The 18,624-nt window shown below is 32.2% G+C and overlaps 1 protein-coding gene across 1 annotated transcript; it reads left to right on the top strand.

Annotated features, from left to right (window-relative positions):
- Positions 1 to 11,589: 11,589 nt before the first annotated feature.
- LOC132253154 (disease resistance protein RPV1-like) lies at positions 11,590 to 15,761 on the top strand. Its single transcript, XM_059734562.1, has 3 exons — positions 11,590 to 12,180; positions 13,751 to 13,944; positions 15,676 to 15,761. The coding sequence occupies exons 1-3, from the start codon at positions 11,693 to 11,695 to the stop codon at positions 15,759 to 15,761; spliced, it is 768 nt and encodes a 255-aa protein (XP_059590545.1). The 5' UTR covers positions 11,590 to 11,692.
- Positions 15,762 to 18,624: the final 2,863 nt, after the last annotated feature.

The following is an 18,624-nucleotide window of genomic DNA, read 5'->3' as shown; positions in this document are numbered from 1 at the left end:
TAAAAGTCTATAAAGATAATGGAATTTGAATAATCTTTGAGATATGATATGGTGGAATTTTCCACGGAAGTCTTTGATTATGGAAAATAGAATTTGATGTTGTGTTCCTGTTTCAACCTTAATTAATTTCAATATGAACAGCTCATTAAATAGCTGAGTACAATGCCAAGAAGCCTCCCAATGCCATGTCCACAATAGTTAAAATAATTTGTATATAATTTATATTTTTACCTTCTATTTTAGTAACAATATCACAAAATCTACACCAAGATAAAGGAAAAGGAAAAAAAAAAATCACCGACCACAAATTGAGTTTAACCCCACACCAAAAGAACTCCAAATCTGTTTTTTAGTGATTTGATTACTTTTCAACTCCCATTTTTATTTTTTACTTTTTTTTATTTTACATTAAAGTAAACCCTTTCCTGCTTCTTTAAATTTAAAATAATAAAACAAATCACTGATTTTTGTAAATTAAAACATAGGACTTGATCATTTGAATTTATGGTATAGAGAAAAGCCACTTACCAATTAACTAAGTTGTTGCAACTGACCTAACTCTCCAATAAGTCAATAAATTAAGTTGGCAGGCAGGAAAGTTGTAAAGTCCAGTTGACATTTCAATGCTATTGAATTAAGAAATAAATTAATAAATTATTCATTGACCTTGTCTCATTTTCTTCCATCATTAGTAGCTGTGGCTAGAGTTGACGAAGCAGTCCATGACAATGTTAGAAGCGAAGAAAGGTGGAGAGAGGCCAAAATTTCACACTACCTATACCTAATAGATAGAGTTAAAGGAATAAATTTGGGCATGACCTAAAGTTGATGAAGCAGTGCATGACAATGTCAGAAGCGAAGATAGGTGGAGAGAGGCCAAAATTTTACGCTACCTATACCTAATAGATAGAGTTAAAGGAATAAATTTGGGCATGGCCTAATTATACTTTATAAACACTCAAAAATAATTGTAAAGAATTAAATCCCAAAAAATAAATAACAATAAATAAAATTTCATGAATTAAAAAATAAATTAATTGTGATTGAAATGTTTTTTATTTGTAATGTTTTTATCCATTTATAAATGATTTTAAAAAGAATCACATAGTATTTAAACGTAAATTTTAAAAAAAATTAAGAAATTTTTAAGTGTCTTTTTGGATTTTTAAAAGTGATTTTCAAATAAATTTAAATTTTATTTGGACTGACTTTTAAGAGTTAAAAATAAATAAAATAAAATTGAATAAAATTTTTTACACCTATTTAATTTTATTTTTTTTCAACTTATAACTTTTAAAAAATGTTTCATGTTGAAGTCATAAAAATGTTATTTCTTATAAGAATTTTATAATTCTATTTTTGTTTACATAAGGAGTTCTTTCATGTTTAATAAAACTTTTACAACATCAATATTACCCCTTAAAAATTATTACTTTAATTTTTATTTTTATTTTCCGTTAAAGCAAAAAATATGAAGCTATCCCGAATTTGACCTTACCATCCACCTAATTAATTTTTTTAAGAAAGTGTTTTTTTTTATATTTAGAAGGGCCTTTATTTATTTATTTTTAAATCATTCTCAAATGAAATTTATAAGAAAGAAAGAAAAAGTTTGCTCCTATATTAGAAAGAAATATAATTTTTAAAATGTGGATTGAAGTGATTATAGAACTTTGTTACATATTTAAAATTAGGATCTCCTAATTTCTCTCCTAATTTCTTATATCTCCAATCTTCAATATTCGTTCTTTATCTAAAATCTAATAGAAGGAATGGTTGTCCACTCATAATAGAGGACATGAAATATAATTTTGTTTTAGGTAACATCATTAGAATCAAAGAGTGAGGATCCAGATTTCTCCCGTGTATGGTATTTGACAGTGGTCCATATGAAATTTGTTTCTAGTCAAAGCATTTTTATTACCTAAAATTCTAGATGATGTTTGTTTTTTTGGTTCAATAGAAAAAGAAAAAAATATTTTATTTTTTTCTATTTAGTTAAAAATAACCTATTGATATCAACCAACATGACTAAATTGAATCTATTGATAACAAGTTCACTTCAGTTAATATCAACCGTAGAGATAGGATTAAAAAAAGAAAAAAACTAATATATATATATATATATATATATATATATATATATATATATATATATAAACTCTTCTAGCAAACCCAATGATTAAACATAAATAATGATATTTTTAATGCTTAAACTATATTCATATTTAATATTTGGTTTTAGTTTTACATTTTTACTTTATTTTATTATTAAGTCCCTATTTTTAGATTTAATATGTTTTTTTATAAATATTTTCTCTTAATTTTTACATATTTATATCAAATGTTGGAAGATGTCTTTCTATATAATTGGATACCATTTTATTTTATTTTTTTATTTTTGCATAATTACCATATATTCCCCACCCTATGATTGCCCCATGGTTGACACATCATCTAATAAGAGAGCTTAACATGTTCTAGCCATTTTCATGCTAAAGAGGGGTCGACACATTGCTGCACATGCCCAAAAAATCAATCAAAAGTTGACTTCTAGCCTTGACTAGCTGCCACCAGTTGTCCAACCTTAGCCCAAGGTTCATTCATCTTTCTTATCTTATGAATTGGTGTGAAGATAACTCTATATAAAGGGAGGAATGCTGATTGAAGAAGGGAGTAAAAATATGATGTGAAATAGAAATGTAGGAATAAAGAGGAAGAATATACAGTCTTGCTGTAATTCTTAATTTTTATTTATAAAGGTTGTTTTTAGTTTTCAAAAAATGTAAGGGAAAGGAAAAAAAATGTTGTGGAATATTATTTTCCTTAGTTTGAGTGACATGAAAAATATGATGGAAAAAAAAGAGGAAAATACTAAAGAAAATTTTGTAATATTTTCCCTACTACTTTCCTTAAAAATTAGTTAGGAAAATAGGAGAGAGAGAAGGAAAAGTTGGAGGAAATTTTACCAAGCTCACATTATCTTCTTCACCGAGTCTCCAATTCAGCTAACTTCCTCTTCACCAGTGGTGTACAATGGCTTCCCACCACCATCGACCCTTTCAACAGTCACCACCATTACTTCAACCACCTTCCAGTGCCTCTAAAAACCAACATTTTTTTGGTATACAAGTTCCCATGTATGAATTGCATTTTTCAAATCTAGTCAATGTGTTTGAATCCATGTCTCCGTATCAAGTATGGATTGAATTTCTCTCTCTTAACCTCACACCTTGATGTTTTATAGATGTAGGTCTTCTCTCAATGAACCCTATTTTATTTATTTATTTATTTATTTTTTCATTTTTGGAAATCTAAACACTTGAATTTTGTAGATATGGAAATTTTGATGCTACTCTTTGGAATTGGATTTGAGTGTTTCTCTTATGTTTGCATTTTTTAATTCTTGTGCTTCCATGTGATTTTAAATATAAGAATTTTAATTTATCATTTCATATTGCAATACTTAATAGCAACAATAAGGACAACATGTTTGAGGAATTACCCGGCCCATAAGAGAATTTAACACACCAATGAATCTATTGCTATAACCAAATAAAAATTAACTTAGAAAGCCAAAAAAAAAAAAGGGCATGCAAAACAACTATAATAATAGTGTTGTGGATTGGGTATGAGAAAATTATAGTAGAGGGAGCATTCTTGATGTGGTAAGTTTGCAATTGAATGGGATTTTCAACAAGGAGCAAGATGTCCTTCTGTGAGCCTTTTATCTTACCTTATTAGGATTTGTCTAATAGGTTGGGTTACCACCACTCTTAACTTATGTAATAGGCATAAGCCCCATCCCCCTCGATGTTTCTTCCACTAGTATTTTATTTAGTGGTTTGGTCAAATGATCAACCAAATTCAGCTCTGACCACACAAATTCTAGGGATATAACCCCTGTTTCAAGCAGCTATCGCACAATATTGTGCCTTAGGCGTATATGCCTGTTCATCCCATTAAATATTTTACTCTTAGCCTTAACAATTGCAATTTGGCTATCACAATGCATAGACACAGATGGGGTTGGTCTCATCCATAAAATGGATATCTGCTAAGAGGTTTCTAAGACACTCAAGCTCAGAACTTGGTTTTTCTAAGGTAATAAATCAACCTCCATAGTAGACCGAGTAATGCAAGTTTGCTTGGCATACTTCCAAGAAACTGCACTTCCACTAAGGATGAAAACATATTCCTTAGTGGATTTCATCTCATCTGAATTTGAGATCCAATTTGCATCACTGAATCCTTCAAGGACACTTGGAAATCCACTAAAGCACAAACCATAGTTAATGGTGCCTCTCAAATACTTAAGGACTCTACGAACAATAGTCCAATGGTCCTGATTAGGACTTTGGGTGTACCAACTCAATCTACCTACTGCATAAGCAATATCAGGTTTGGTATAGTTCATTAAGTACATTAGGTTACCTATGATTTGAGCATACTCTATTTGGGCAACACTATGTTCTCTATTTTTCTTCAGCTGTGAGTTGGGATCATAAGGAGTTGACATTGGTTTACAATCAAAATGTTCACACTTCCATAGGATCTTTTCCACATACTACTCTTAAGAAAGTTTAAGCCCATTAGGTGTTCTAGTTATTTTAATTCCTAGAATCGCCTTTGCCTTTCCTAGGTCTTTCATATCAAACTTAGAACCTAGGAATTTCTTGGTCTCCTACACAACCTCTAGGCTAGTTCTAAAGATCAACATGTCATCAACATAAAGACAAATGACTACACATGTGTTATCCTCATACTTGTTGTAGATACACTTATCGACATCATTAATGGAATATCCATTATTTATTAACACATGATCAAATTTGTTGTGCCACTGTTTGGGAGCTTGTTGTAACCCATATAGTGATTTAACCAACTTACATACCTTTTTCTTCTTCCTTGGAATTACACAACCCTCAAGTTGTTCTATATAAATTTCCTTTTCCAAATCTTCACTCAAGAATGCAGTCTTGACATCCATTTGGTGTATCACCAAATTTTGAATTAACATTGCATCAAAGGTTTTAAGACCTAGTTTTCGTTTTTTTTAGGTTGAGGGAGAAGAACTTTAGCTAAACACCCCCACACTTTTAGGTATGTTATATTAAGTGCATAATCCTTCCACAACTCATAAGTAGTTTTACCAATTTTCTTGTAAGGTTTTCTATTTTGAATATGACATGCGGATAGGATAGCTTCCCTCCACAAGTTCAAGGGTACTCCTGAACTTACCAACAATGTATTCATCATTTCTTTTAAGGTCCTATTTTTCCTTTCTGCTACTCCATTAGACTTAGGGGAATAAGGAGGAGTAGTTTCGTGAATGATCCTATGATCTTCATAAAAAGAATTAAAGGGGTTGGACTCATACTCTCCTCCCCTATCAGTTCTAAGCCTTTTAATTTTCTTACTTAGTTGATTTTCCACTTCATTTATGTACTTGATGAAAACATCTCTTGCTTCATCTTTGTTTCTCAAAAGATATACCCTTGTATACCTTGAGTAGTCATCTATGAAAGTTATGTAAAATCGTTTACCACCTCTAGTCATTGTATTTTTTTAGGTTTCCTAAGTCATTGTGTATTAAACTTAGTAGATTTGATTCTCTTTCAACTGATTTGCAAGATTTCTTTGTTGTTTTAGATTCTACACAAGATTCACATTTTCCATGGTTTTCTAGGGACAATTTAGGGATTAAACTCAATTCAACCATTTTCTTCATATATGAAAAGTTCACATGTCCTAGTCTACCATGCCAAATATCACAAGAATCAACTATGTAAGTAGAAGAAGAAGATGCATTATTATTGATAATATCATAAACATTCAACATAAATAAACCCTGATTGTAATAGTCATTTCCCACAAATGCATCATTTTTTGTTAAAACTATTTTATCAGAGTCAAACAAGATCCTTACTTCTGTTTTTTTTTTTCTTTTTTTTAATAGTTGGGTTTTGGACTTTGTTTGATGCATTGGGCTTGTTCCTAGAGCTTTGCTTTCTGGACCTATTGTTTTTGGGTTTGGATTTTTCTTCTACTACATTAGCCTTAGAAGACAATTCCTTAGCTTTCTCAACATTGTCCCTATTTCTGTTTTGTTCCTCAATCCTAATATGGATTATGACGTCCTCTAGGGACATTTATTTCCTTTTATGTATCATATCATTTTTGTAGTCTTTCCAAGACTTTTGAAAAGTCTCTACTAAATAACCAACCATAAAAGGTTCAGGTAATCTAATGTCTTCAATAGCTAAGTCATTAATCAACAAGTGGTAGTCATGGATTTGAGATGATACATCTCTATCCTCGGTCATTTGGAAATTTCTAAAATTCCCTATGCCATATTTTTTAGTTCCTGCATCTTCCAAAAAAATATATTTTTATTCATTGTATCCCAAATTTCTTTTGCAACTTTAAATTGACAATAAATATAAAAAATTTCATTAGAAAGGGTACTCAAAATAACATGTCTAACTTGTTTATTTCCAGTTTCCCAAGTTGGTAACAAATGAGAACCATCTTTTGGTTTTAGGTCAATCAAAATGTGTCTCAAGTTCACTACATCAATTGCAAAGAAAACCCTTTCCTACCATCTCTTAAAGAACATCTCATTAAAGGGATCAATTTTAGAGGTGTTAGGACGGGTGTGAACTAAAGAAGCTTCCATTTGGATGTACTTCAAAATTGTTGGATTTTAAGGGTATGAAACAAATGACTAGTCCAAAAGACACAAACAAAGACCATAATTAATGAGAAGAAAAACTTATCGGTCGAGGCATGACAAACACTATCCTTGAAATAGTTCTACCCTCCTCGAAGAAGAACTCGGTGCACTAGGGTACCAGTGGTCTACCTCCAGGATTCAATAGCCAGATCTCGCCTTGGGTGCACTTTGTAAGCGAGATGTGTACTACTCGAGTTTTGAAAAAATTCCTCCAGATAGATGTGTGAAGAAAAACTCTTTTAAAAACTCTCTGAAAAATTGTTATTTGTATATAGAGAATGAGGGGTGACCTGCTTTTATAGGTCACTAACACAATCCTAATGGGACTCTACTTGTAATCAGAACATGACTCAAAGTACAAGGGGATTCTACTTATAAGTGGAAGGGGAGTCTGGCACAATCCCAATAGGGCTCTTCCCAAAAATATAAGACTAATAGATTAAAATAAAATATAATAATTCCCAATAGGACTCTTCCCAAAATTAAAATAAAAATAAAAATTATTTACACTCTTCCTACATGAACCACTCTTGCAGTGTTGTTAGGATCCCGGATGGTTTGATCTACGTATTCAGCTTCATCAGGAATGGAGGAAGTATGACCCTGGATGGACCCTAAGGCACTAGAAAAAAGAGAGTAAAAAAGAAAGAATTTATAAGTGTCTTTTGAATTCAACAACAAAAACCGAAAGGTGGGCTGAAGGGAAAATGATACGTTCATTAATTCCAAGTAGTCAAAAAACTAAATATCTTGTATTAGATGTGCATGGGAATTGATGGGTAGTTTTACCTCTTCTTTTGCCCTTTTGAAGTCGATTACTTAAGCTTCGACTGGTTCAAATAGATGTCTAGAGCGAATATTCCAAGAAAAAACACCCAAGCGCCGAGGAAGTTCTTATTTGACCTTTGATTACGGCTTTCAAGGTCATGATTATGCTCAAGATGAAGTTCTGTGATCATCCATTGTCCATTTTCAAGTGTAACTTGGACATGGGCATTGCAACCTGTTCTTGTTTCTTTTCTCTGATACTTGCTTTTTGTCTGATTGGATTGGTTCTTGGCCCGAAAACCTTAGCATGAACAAAGAAATTAAAAAATCGTCTTTCAATGTTTTGCATTTGATAGCCTTTGTATCTTACCTTTTCTCATTTTAAAACCGATATTCTCAGCATAGTGGTGGCAAAATTTTTTAGCCTCCATCTCTGACATAAACACCATTCCTTTCAGTGGTATCTCATAATCAAGTTCAGGCTCTTCCTCACATAAATGAACAGGTGATTCAACCTCATCTGCATCATCGTCTCTTGACAGGAATTAATCAAACATGGAACTGCTATCTCTATCCCTATACTGCTTTCAAAAGAAAAAAGAAAAGGGAAATGATCGAGGGATGGAGAGATCAAGAAAAATATAAATCTCTTGCAGAAAAAATTTTATTCCTAGGATTCATTTTTGATTGATAGCTAACCGGATATGAATCTGTGTTGCAAGCCATATTAACTAATTAATTAGAGGTGCTCAAGCTGAGCTCAACTTGCTCTTTAGTTTTTCAAACCTAAATTGGGCTTAAATTATGCTTAATTTTGTTGGGTTAGATAGGAGTCAAACAAGTTTCATATTGAATTTCAATAGGGTTCCACTGAGCCCACCTCCAATGTCCTTTTTTCATATCATCTCATTTCTTCTGTATTTATGCCAAAATTTACATCATGAGTGATGCAAAATGCCAATAGGCTAGTGAGCAATAAATAGGAAGAAACTAATTATTTTATATATCATTTTCACTTTTTTTTCGTATCCTTCTCATATTTGTCGTATTCTCATCATAGCTTTTGTACCCTCCTCAAATTTATGTTTTTTTGTTTATTTTGAAATTTATTTAATATTATATCAATCTACTAGTTAAAAAAAATGCTATCAATATTTAACCAAATCATTTGCATACAAAAATTGAAATATCATTCTCTATTAACTATAAATTTAAAACTAACAATATAATAACAATAGAGTTATAAATTACAATTATTTTTTTACTAAATTTTTATTAATGCTTTAAAAAGGGAAAATTTAAATAATTACTTAATATAATTCCTTGATAATCATCTTATAAATGATTTTTTTTTTCAAAATTTTTTTTTCTATATATATAATATATTACAAACAATATAAATCTTTACCAAATATGTTGTAAAAAAAAAATATTTTAAATCATAATCTATGAGTTAGAACATTTTTTTTCCAAATATTTTTAAATATAATATAATTTAATTTTGGTTTTTTTTTTTTCAAATATTCCTTACATATATTTTAGTATCATAAAAAAATCAATCAACTTTTTTTTTTTTTTTTTTATCTTTACAATTAGATCTTCAATTTGCTAATGTCTTTATCACCAAAAAAATCTTCTAACTTTGTCATTCCCCTTTTGATTCTCAAGCCTTCTCTATTTAACTTTTCAATATTACAATTTATAATTTTAACTTGGTTATTAAGTAAATTAAATTTTATTTATCCCATTTGGAAAATAAATTCTTAAATACATGATGTATAAGATTATAACTCTTTAAAATTTACTTTAACTAATTGGTGACTTGTTTAATATATATTTTTTTTAATTGTGATACCTTTACATATATCCTCATTTTATTGATTGTAAAAAGAAGGTATAGTTAGAAAACTTTTCGATACTAAAGCAAACCACTAACGATAATTGTTCATCAACTTACAACATGGATACCCACAATTAATTTTCATGAAAAAGACTCTTTTACCATAAAATATTTTTTTAACCATAATAATTTTTAATGAGAAAAATTCTTTTACCAGGGAATACTTTTTTAACCACAAATTAATTTATGGTAAACACATATAGTCGTTGTGGTGGAAAGAGCTAGTCATACGTATTGAATTTTTAGGGCAGCATAAAGGCAACTTTATTTTAGCTTTTGGACTTTAGGGTGTCTCCTTTCAGAAAATCAGTCAATTTCCATTTAAGAAATTGCTTGACATCATTCTAGTGCAGCCCTCATTGTTATCTACATGTTCGACGAATCTTTAAATATTGGGAGAAAAGACTTGTGTTCTTTAGGTCAATGGAATGAAATTTCGTCCTCCATTCACCTACCAAGATTGAATCAATAATAATGTAAATTAAATTAATGTCATATAAATTGAATTTATAAATTTCACAAAAATTAAAATAAAAAATTGTTTTTACAAACAATTAAAATTATCAAAATGAGATTTTTGTTTTGTTTTTTTCTTTACAAAATAATTTATCAAATACTCTTATTTAAAAAAAATGCCAAAAACTTATTTTTTTTTAACTTAAAAATAAGTTTGAAAAAATAAAACCCAATAGAACTGAATTATTTTTTAAAAAAAAATTGTGGATTCATTTCCATAATTTCTCAACTGTAGTTCTACTTCTGGAAATAAACTCAACTGCCTTTTGCTTCAATTTGAAGTTTCAATTGAAAGCTTAGAAACCAAAATGACCCACAATCAAGTGCTTTCTAATTTCATTAAATGGAAGCTAAATACTTGTAATTTTTGTCATTTTTATAGTAGAACAGATTGACAAGCAAAGGATGCCACATGGAGTTTAATTTAATATCAACACTATAAATAAGATTTTCCAAGGTTTTCATGCTTGCTCATGAAGCAAAAGGTACAAAATATAATGGGCCATGTTGATTGAAATATAGGTAAATATTTGAAGTGGATAACAATACATTCTTATAAAAATATAAAAAAGACAAATGAGTGATTGACCTGTCATTGATCACCTAAAATGATATTAAATTATAATAAGGAAACCAGTCAATATATGAGTCTTTAAATATTAGCAGAAAACACTTGAATGCTTCTTAGGTCAATGGCACGAAATTTCGTCTTCCATTCTAACCTACCAAGATTAAATCTATAATAATGTAAATTAAATTAATCTCATATGAATTGAATTTACAATTTTTATAAATTTAAAATAAAAATTTGTTTTTACAAACAATTAAAATTGTCAATTTTGTTTTATTTTTTCTTTAAAAAATAATTTATAGAATACTCTTATTTTTTAAAAAGAAATGCCCGAAAAAGTGTTTTTTAAAACAAGTTCGAGAAAATAAAACCCAAGAGAACTGAATTTGTTTAAAAATTGGTTTTAAATTATAATTTGCAAATAAACTATAAGAAAACTAGATCATGGGTGGATAATGTATTTTGAAGAGAATAAAATTCAATTTTCATGAAATGGCAACAAGTTTTTGGTGAGGTTCTGAGTCATTCTTTTTGTTTTCTTTTTAAGCATCTAACTTAAACACTTATTTTAGGGCTAATTTTACTCGATCGAATCCTTGATATTTGATGTAAATACATTTAATCACCACATTTGATCAATGGTAGTTTCAAATTTTGTTCCTTAGCACTTTTGCAAATTTATTTCATTTATTTTTTAGGAGAATTTAGGATTAATGGATGGTATTTACAGGATGGGTAAATATCATTTTTTATTTATTTCCAAGTATTCGTTATTTTTTACACCTGATGATGAATCGGAAATCTTTTTTAAAGTTGTAATAAACATCTTATATGTCCTCTTGATTGCGAAAATTAATTAAGAGACTTCCAAATTCAGGATCTCCATATCCTACGTGCAAAAAGTGTTACAAACTGAATGTAAATTCATCTTTTTTTATTTAAAATAGAAAAAAACATACATTTTCTGAACCATTTCTCCAAATTGGTTCTCTGGAAGCGAGCAATGATGGCAGGGCAATACTCTTTCAAGACGATAAGTTTCGTGTTTGTATCTGTTGACTCACCAAAGGTCTCAGGCCTTACAACTATTTGCAGCTTGTTATCACATTTCTCTCTGTAGCTTGTTATCGAGGAGATTACTTCCACTATTTGCAAGAGTTTAAACCGGGAGCTCTTACATGTTGAAAAGAACCTCGTGGGCATGGATTGTCCTAGGGCGTCCTCTTCTTCTTCTTGTACTTCTATTGGTCCATGGGATTATGAAGTTTTCTTGAGCTTTAAGGGTAAAGATACCAGCCACAACTTCACGGATAATCTCTATGCAGCTTTATATCGGAAAGGGATTCATACCTTTAGAATCGATGATCTACGGGGAGAAGATATTGCACCAGGTCTTTTGTACGCTATTGAGAAGTCAAGGTTGGTTCTTGTAATTCTCTCGCACAACTATGCTCGTTCCAACTGGTGTTTGGACGAACTGGTGAGGATAATGGAGTGCAGGGAAGAAATGGGAAAAATAGTTTTTCCAATTTTCTATCATGTGGATCCTTCCCATGTGCGAAATCAGAAGGGCAGCTATGGAGAAGCATTCGCTTATCATGAAAGAAATGGGTTTGGCCACCAGACACAGAGGTGGAGGGCAGCTTTGAGGGAAGTGGGCAGTCTTTCTGGATGGCATGTACATGATTGGTCAGTACAGCATATGCATATTTTTTTATACATATATCTTCTGCGAGCATCTCTATAAAACAGAAATCTATTAGAGGGTCTAATAGGCGTATGCCTCTTATCCTAAAAAATCAAAATCTTATGTCATGTGGCAGTTAGTTCTTCCCAATTAAGAGACCATTTAATTTACAAATCTAGGACCTTTTACATCCTATCAGTAAAGCAATCTAGAGTTATTACATGATGATTTTCTCATCAGAGAACCAATTTGGAGTTCTTTTATTTTATTTTTTATTTTTTTGTATGATACAACATTACCTTTCAAAACATAAGTTGCATATAAAGGTCTTTTAAGACTTTAAGTCATGCAGATGGGGACTCAAGAGGAAAGACAAAAGTTTCTTCCCGAGACTTTGAAATTTGGTACTTTTAAAATGCCATCTAACATTTTGCATTATTCAAAATAAAGTCTTTCAAACTCTATCTTTATGCTTGAAACGCCATAAAGGAACTCTTTGTTTAATTTGTTCACACAAAAAAATGCTATAGATTTTTTGGGTGGGCTTTCCCTTCCCCTTTTTCATTTTGTTATGGGGAAATGGACATTTTAGTAAGATGTTTTATTTTGAACTGCATGTGTGATTAAGTAAGACACATTGCTTTTACTATTTTGGTAATCAATATTGATAATTGTTATAAGAAGGATTGCATTGTTATGAATGGTAATAAGTTTTACCTTTCTTTGATTAAACTTATTCAATTCAAAATCCAAAACAACATTATGTATGCTTTTCCTTTTGTGAAAATTTAATTCATTTCCTATTGCTTTCCATTCTTTTATAGGTTTAATCTGTTGGTATATGCAAACAACTATACTTCATTTTTTAGGTTATGTTTAGTTCTCGAAAAGTATTAAGAAAAATAAGGTTAAGCAAAATGATTTTATCATATTTTGTTATCCTATAAAAAATACCAAAGAAAATAAAATGTAATTAAAATTACATAGAAACTTACACATTTTTAAATGATTTAATCTTTATATCGATGAGTTAAAATAAATGAAATAACTTTGAAGTAGCAAATAAAAATAATTTATTGATTTTATATCTATTGTTTTTATTTTTCTTCACTCTTTTTTTCCTTCTACTTTTCCTTTATATTTTATTTACCTTGCATTTTTCCCTCGAATTTTCTGAGAACCAAATATAGCCTTAGTATTTTTTTATTTTTTTTTGTACAAACAAATGCCATCTTAGAATAGATCTAATGAATAAAAAAAACCTTATGAAAGTAAGTGTGAAAAGATTCAAATAAAGGTTGAACATCAGCTAAGAAAGGAGCAAGTAATCTTCTAGTATCTATGGAGGTGGGAAAGATGAATGAAGGACAACATTAATTAGAATGCCTCTTTTTTATGGCGTTCTAATGGTGCCTAAAAGATCTAATTAATTCATCTTTATCCCCTTTAACACATTCTATTTGCCCATAATTCAAGTGTTTATATGAAACCAAACATAGTCAAGTTTACTTCATGTTTTCTATTGCTTGTTACTCTATTGCCTCACCCATTTATGTGCCTTGCTGGTGGCAGGTTTGAAGCAGATTATATTGAGGATATCACTCACGTTATTTTGATGAGATTTAGTAAAAAAATCTTACATGTTGATAAGAAGCTCATTGGGATGGATTATCGTTTGGAACAATTGGAAGAAAATTTTCCTCTGATTATAAACCCATTATCAAATGATGTTCGCATGGTTGGGATTTATGGATTTGGAGGAATTGGTAAGACAACCATTGCCAAAGTTTTATATAATCGAATTGCTGCTCAATTCATGATTGCTAGCTTTATTACTAATGTTAGAGAGGATTCCAAAAGTTGAGGTCTACGTCATTTACAAAAGCAACTCCTTCAAGATATTTTGCCAAGAAGGAAGAACTTTATAAGCAACTTGACGAAGGGATCCATATGATAAAAGATAGACTATGCTTTAAAAAGGTCCTTCTTATGCTTGATGATGTTGATGATTTGAATGAACTAGAAGCCTTAGCTGGTGATCATAATTGGTTTGGTTTAGGAAGTAGAATTATTGTTACAACTAGAGATAATAATTTGTTAGAGGTGCATGAAATGGATGCATTATATGAAGCTAAGAAATTAGATCACAAGGAAACTGTTGAACTCTTTAGTTGGAATGCATTTAAATAGAACCATCCCAAAGAAGATTATGAAATAGTTACAAACTCTGTGGTACATTATGTTAATGGTCTTCCTTTTGGTCTTAAAGTTTTGGGTTCTTTCCTATATGGCAAGACAGTACATCAATGGAAAAGTGAATTGCATAAACTAGAACAGGAACCTAACCGAGAAATTCAATGTGTGCTTTTGAGAAGTTATGATGAATTAGATTGCACACAAAAGCAAATTTTCCTAGATATTGCTTGCTTCTTTAATGGAGAGGATAAAGATTTTGTTACAAGAATCCTAGATGCTTGCAACTTCTTTGTGGAGAGTGGACTACGAGTCCTCAGTGATAAGTGCCTCATAAGTATTGTAGACAACAACATATGGATGTATGATTTGTTATGACTTATGGGACGTGGCATTGTTGGACAAAAATTTCCTGAAGACCCTAGAAAATGGAGGAGATTGTGCTATCTTGAGGTTGTAAGTCATGTGTTAACAAGAAAAATGGTAAGAACAAAATGCAAATGAACCTACTTTCAAACTTGAATGATATTTAGAATACAAAAGCTTCAATAATATCATTTTTGTTGAAGTTACAAATCTTAATTTACTTCTATGTATTTTGCTCTTCACTTGTTATCTACTCTTGTTTGTTAGGGAACAAAGGCAATTAAAGGGATACTCTTCAACTTGTCTATACCAAAGCCGATACACATTACTACTGAATCCTTGGAGATGATAAAGAATCTTAGGTTGCTCAAAATCTATTTGGATCATGAATCTTCTTCTATGAGGGAGGATAATAAAGTAAAGTTGTCCAAAGACTTTGAATTCCCTTCTTCAGAGCTAAGATATCTCTATTGGCAAGGATATCCTTTGGAATCTTTGCCATCAATTTTTTTTATGGAGGACCTTGTAGAACTTGATATGCGTTATAGCAACTTAACACAACTTTGGGAAAATGACACAGTATGATTATTTTTTCATGTTTCTTCTTTAGTTAATCTCCAAAGTCCATGAAAGCTTATACATTGAAGTAATTGTTATTATTATTATTATTTTTCTATTACAGCTTCTTGAAAAGTTAAATACTATTAGACTGAGTTGCTCTCAACACCTCATTGAAATTCTAGACATCTCAATTCATGCACCCAATCTAGAGAAACTAATTCTTGATGGTTGTTCAAGTTTGCTTATGCTTCACCCGTCTATTGGAAAGCTGAGCAAGCTTATTTTATTGAATTTGAAAAACTGCAAAAAGCTTAGTAGTTTTCCTAGCATCATGGACATGAAAGCGCTTGAAATTCTTAATTTCTCTGGCTGCTCAGGGCTTAAGAAGTTTCCAGATATTCGAGGTAACATGGACCATTTATTGCAGCTTCATTTGGCTTCAACTGTCTTCAACTGTTATTGAGGAACTTCCTTCCTCAATTGGGCATCTCACTAGACTTGTTTTATTGGATCTGAAAAGGTGCAAAAATCTTAAGTCTTCCCACGAGTATATGTAGGTTGAAATCCCTTGAATATCTGTTTCTTTTTGGCTGTTCAAAACTAGAGAATTTTCCAAAAGTAATGGTGGGTATGGAAAACTTGAAAGAGCTTCTTTTAGATGGAATATCTATAGAAGGGCTACCCTCATCAATTGACCGTCTAAAAGGCCTCATTTTATTGAATCTGAGGAAATGCCAAAACCTTGTGAGTCTTCCAAAAGGCATGTGTAAATTGACATCTCTTGAAACACTCATTGTCTCTGGTTGTTCACAATTGAACAATTTACCGAGGACCCTTGGGAGCCTGCAACGTCTATCACAACTCCATGCAGATGGAACTACTATAACACAACCACCTGACTCAATTGTTCTCTTGAGAGACCTCCAAGTATTGATCTATCCTGGATGTAAAATATTAGCACCTATGATAGGTCCCAACACAGAGAATATAAACACTAAGACATTTGTCCTCTTCGGGTGAGAACGTACCACACTTTTGGATGCAAATACTTGATGATTCATTAATGAAAACGTTGACTACTTAAATAAGCAAAAACAAGCACTACAAACCAAAATACAAGGGAAACTGTAACTAACAAATAGAACTTAACAAATGTAAAATAGAATTCAAATAACATAGCATAATTAATGGAAGATAAATGACATAAAACTCGCAACACTTCATTTCATTTCTGCACGTTGAGCTATGACCCAGTCTTGCATGCAACTCACGTCCCCAAATATTTAGGATTTGGTTTATGCCCCCTCTCAGATTGTCGTGGCTTAACAATCCCTCCCCCATCAAGCGAAACCTTGTCCCCAAGGTCCATATGCGGAAATTGCTCAATCAACGACTGAGTTGTTTCCCACGTAGCCTCTTCCACTGGTAGACGCTTCCACTGAACCAAACTCTCTTCTTCAAACTTGTTTCCTCGTTTGACCCAATGAGTATCCAAAATCTATTCAGGTTCTAGTAAGATTATGCCTTCATCGTTCACTGGTGGCAGTTCCGTAGAATACCCACCAGATCGCCCACAATTTTTTTGAGTAGTGAGACATGGAAGATAGGATGAATTCGCGCTCCTTCCGACAGCTGAAGCTTGTAAGCAACCATGCTGATTTTTTGTATGATTGGGTAGGGCTCGTAAAAGTGACCAACAAGCTTTTGGTGGGCACGTTTGAAAATCAATTGCTGTCGATAAGGGTGCAACTTGAGAAACACCATTTCACCCACGTCGAAAGTCACATCCTTCCTGCTTTTATCCATTGTCTGCTTCATACGATTAATGGAAGATTCCAAATTTGCTTTAAGTTAACGCAACAACTCATCTCTGGCTACGAGACTTTGGTCTACTTCATGTAGCGAAGAATCACCACTACGGTAATTGTGAAAGAGATGAGGTAAACAACCATACAATGCCTGAAATGGAGTCATGCCCGTAGACGCATGGAATGTCTTATTATACCATAGCTCAGCCCATGGAATATAAGTGCTCCACTTGTGCGACCATTGATGAACAAAGCAGTGAAGATATTTTTCGACACATTGATTGACCACTTCCGTTTGACCATCGGTTTGTGGATGATAGGTGAAGCTGAGTTTCAATTGAGAACCTGACATTTGAAAGAATTCCTGCCAAAATCGACTAATAAAAATTGGATCCCGGTCACTAATGATTGATTTCGGAAGGCCATGCAACTTGATAACCCCTTCCATAAATTTTTCAGCCACACTCTTAGTAGTAAATGGATGGGACAAAGTTAAGAAATGTACAAATTTACTTAACCTGTCAACAACTACTAAGATTGTATCCTTGTCGTGGGAGGTTGGCAATCCTTCAACGAAGTCGAGAGTAATATCATCCCAAACTTGGGAGGGTATGGGTAACGGGTGTAGTAATCCAGCAGGGTAAAGTGTCTCAGATTTCATTTTTTGGCATGCCTCACAGTGTTTGATGTACGCCTGGACGAATTGGTGCATTTTAGGCCAATAAAATTTCTGAGCTAGCTGTTTGAAGGTCCGTAAGACGCTTGAGAGTCCACCAATTTTGGTGTTGTGTGCCTCATGCAATAGCTTAGTCCACAGCGTCACGCATGAAGGAATAACCACCCTTCCCTTAAATAACCAAAGTCCTTAGCACTGAGAATATAGACTTTCGGTTTAAGCCTTTGCCACCTGTTCTACGGACTGAATATAAGAATCCCCTTCATAAATAACTTTAATCTCGTCCCACAAGGTAACAGCAGTTGTGTGCAGATGATGTAGTACTGGACTATTTGGCTGGTGTGAAAGGGCATCTGCTACTGAGTTCTCGCTGTTTGGACGATAAATAATTTCGTAGTCGTAGCCCATTAATTTGGCTAGCCACTTTTGCTGCTCCGGCGTCGCTACACATTGATCCAGAAAATACTTTAAGCTGCGCTGGTCGGTTTGAACGAAGAATTTCCTCCTAAATAAATAAGGTCGCCACATGGGTATGGCTTCTACAATTGCAAGCATCTCCTTGGCGTAGGTTGACCATGATTTTTTTGTAATTCCAAGTGCAGGACTCATATAGGCAATGGGCTTGCCTTGTTGAGTTAGAACTACGCCAATCCCATCTCCAGAGGCATCGGTCTCAATGGTGAAAGAGTCATTGAAGTTATGCATAGCCAAAATGGGAGTGGTGGTCATTGCTCGCTTAAGAGCAGAGAAAGTTGTTTCGGCCTCTTCATGCCAATCGAACTTCCCCTTCTTGAGTAGGTTGGTGAGGGGTCGAGCGATAATGCCGTAATTTTGAACGAACT

This window comes from Vitis vinifera, chromosome 18, assembly GCF_030704535.1.
Source record: "Vitis vinifera cultivar Pinot Noir 40024 chromosome 18, ASM3070453v1".
Lineage (NCBI taxonomy): Eukaryota > Viridiplantae > Streptophyta > Magnoliopsida > Vitales > Vitaceae > Vitis > Vitis vinifera.
Note: the sequence above shows the minus strand (reverse complement) of the source record. Positions and strands in the feature narration are given on the sequence as shown.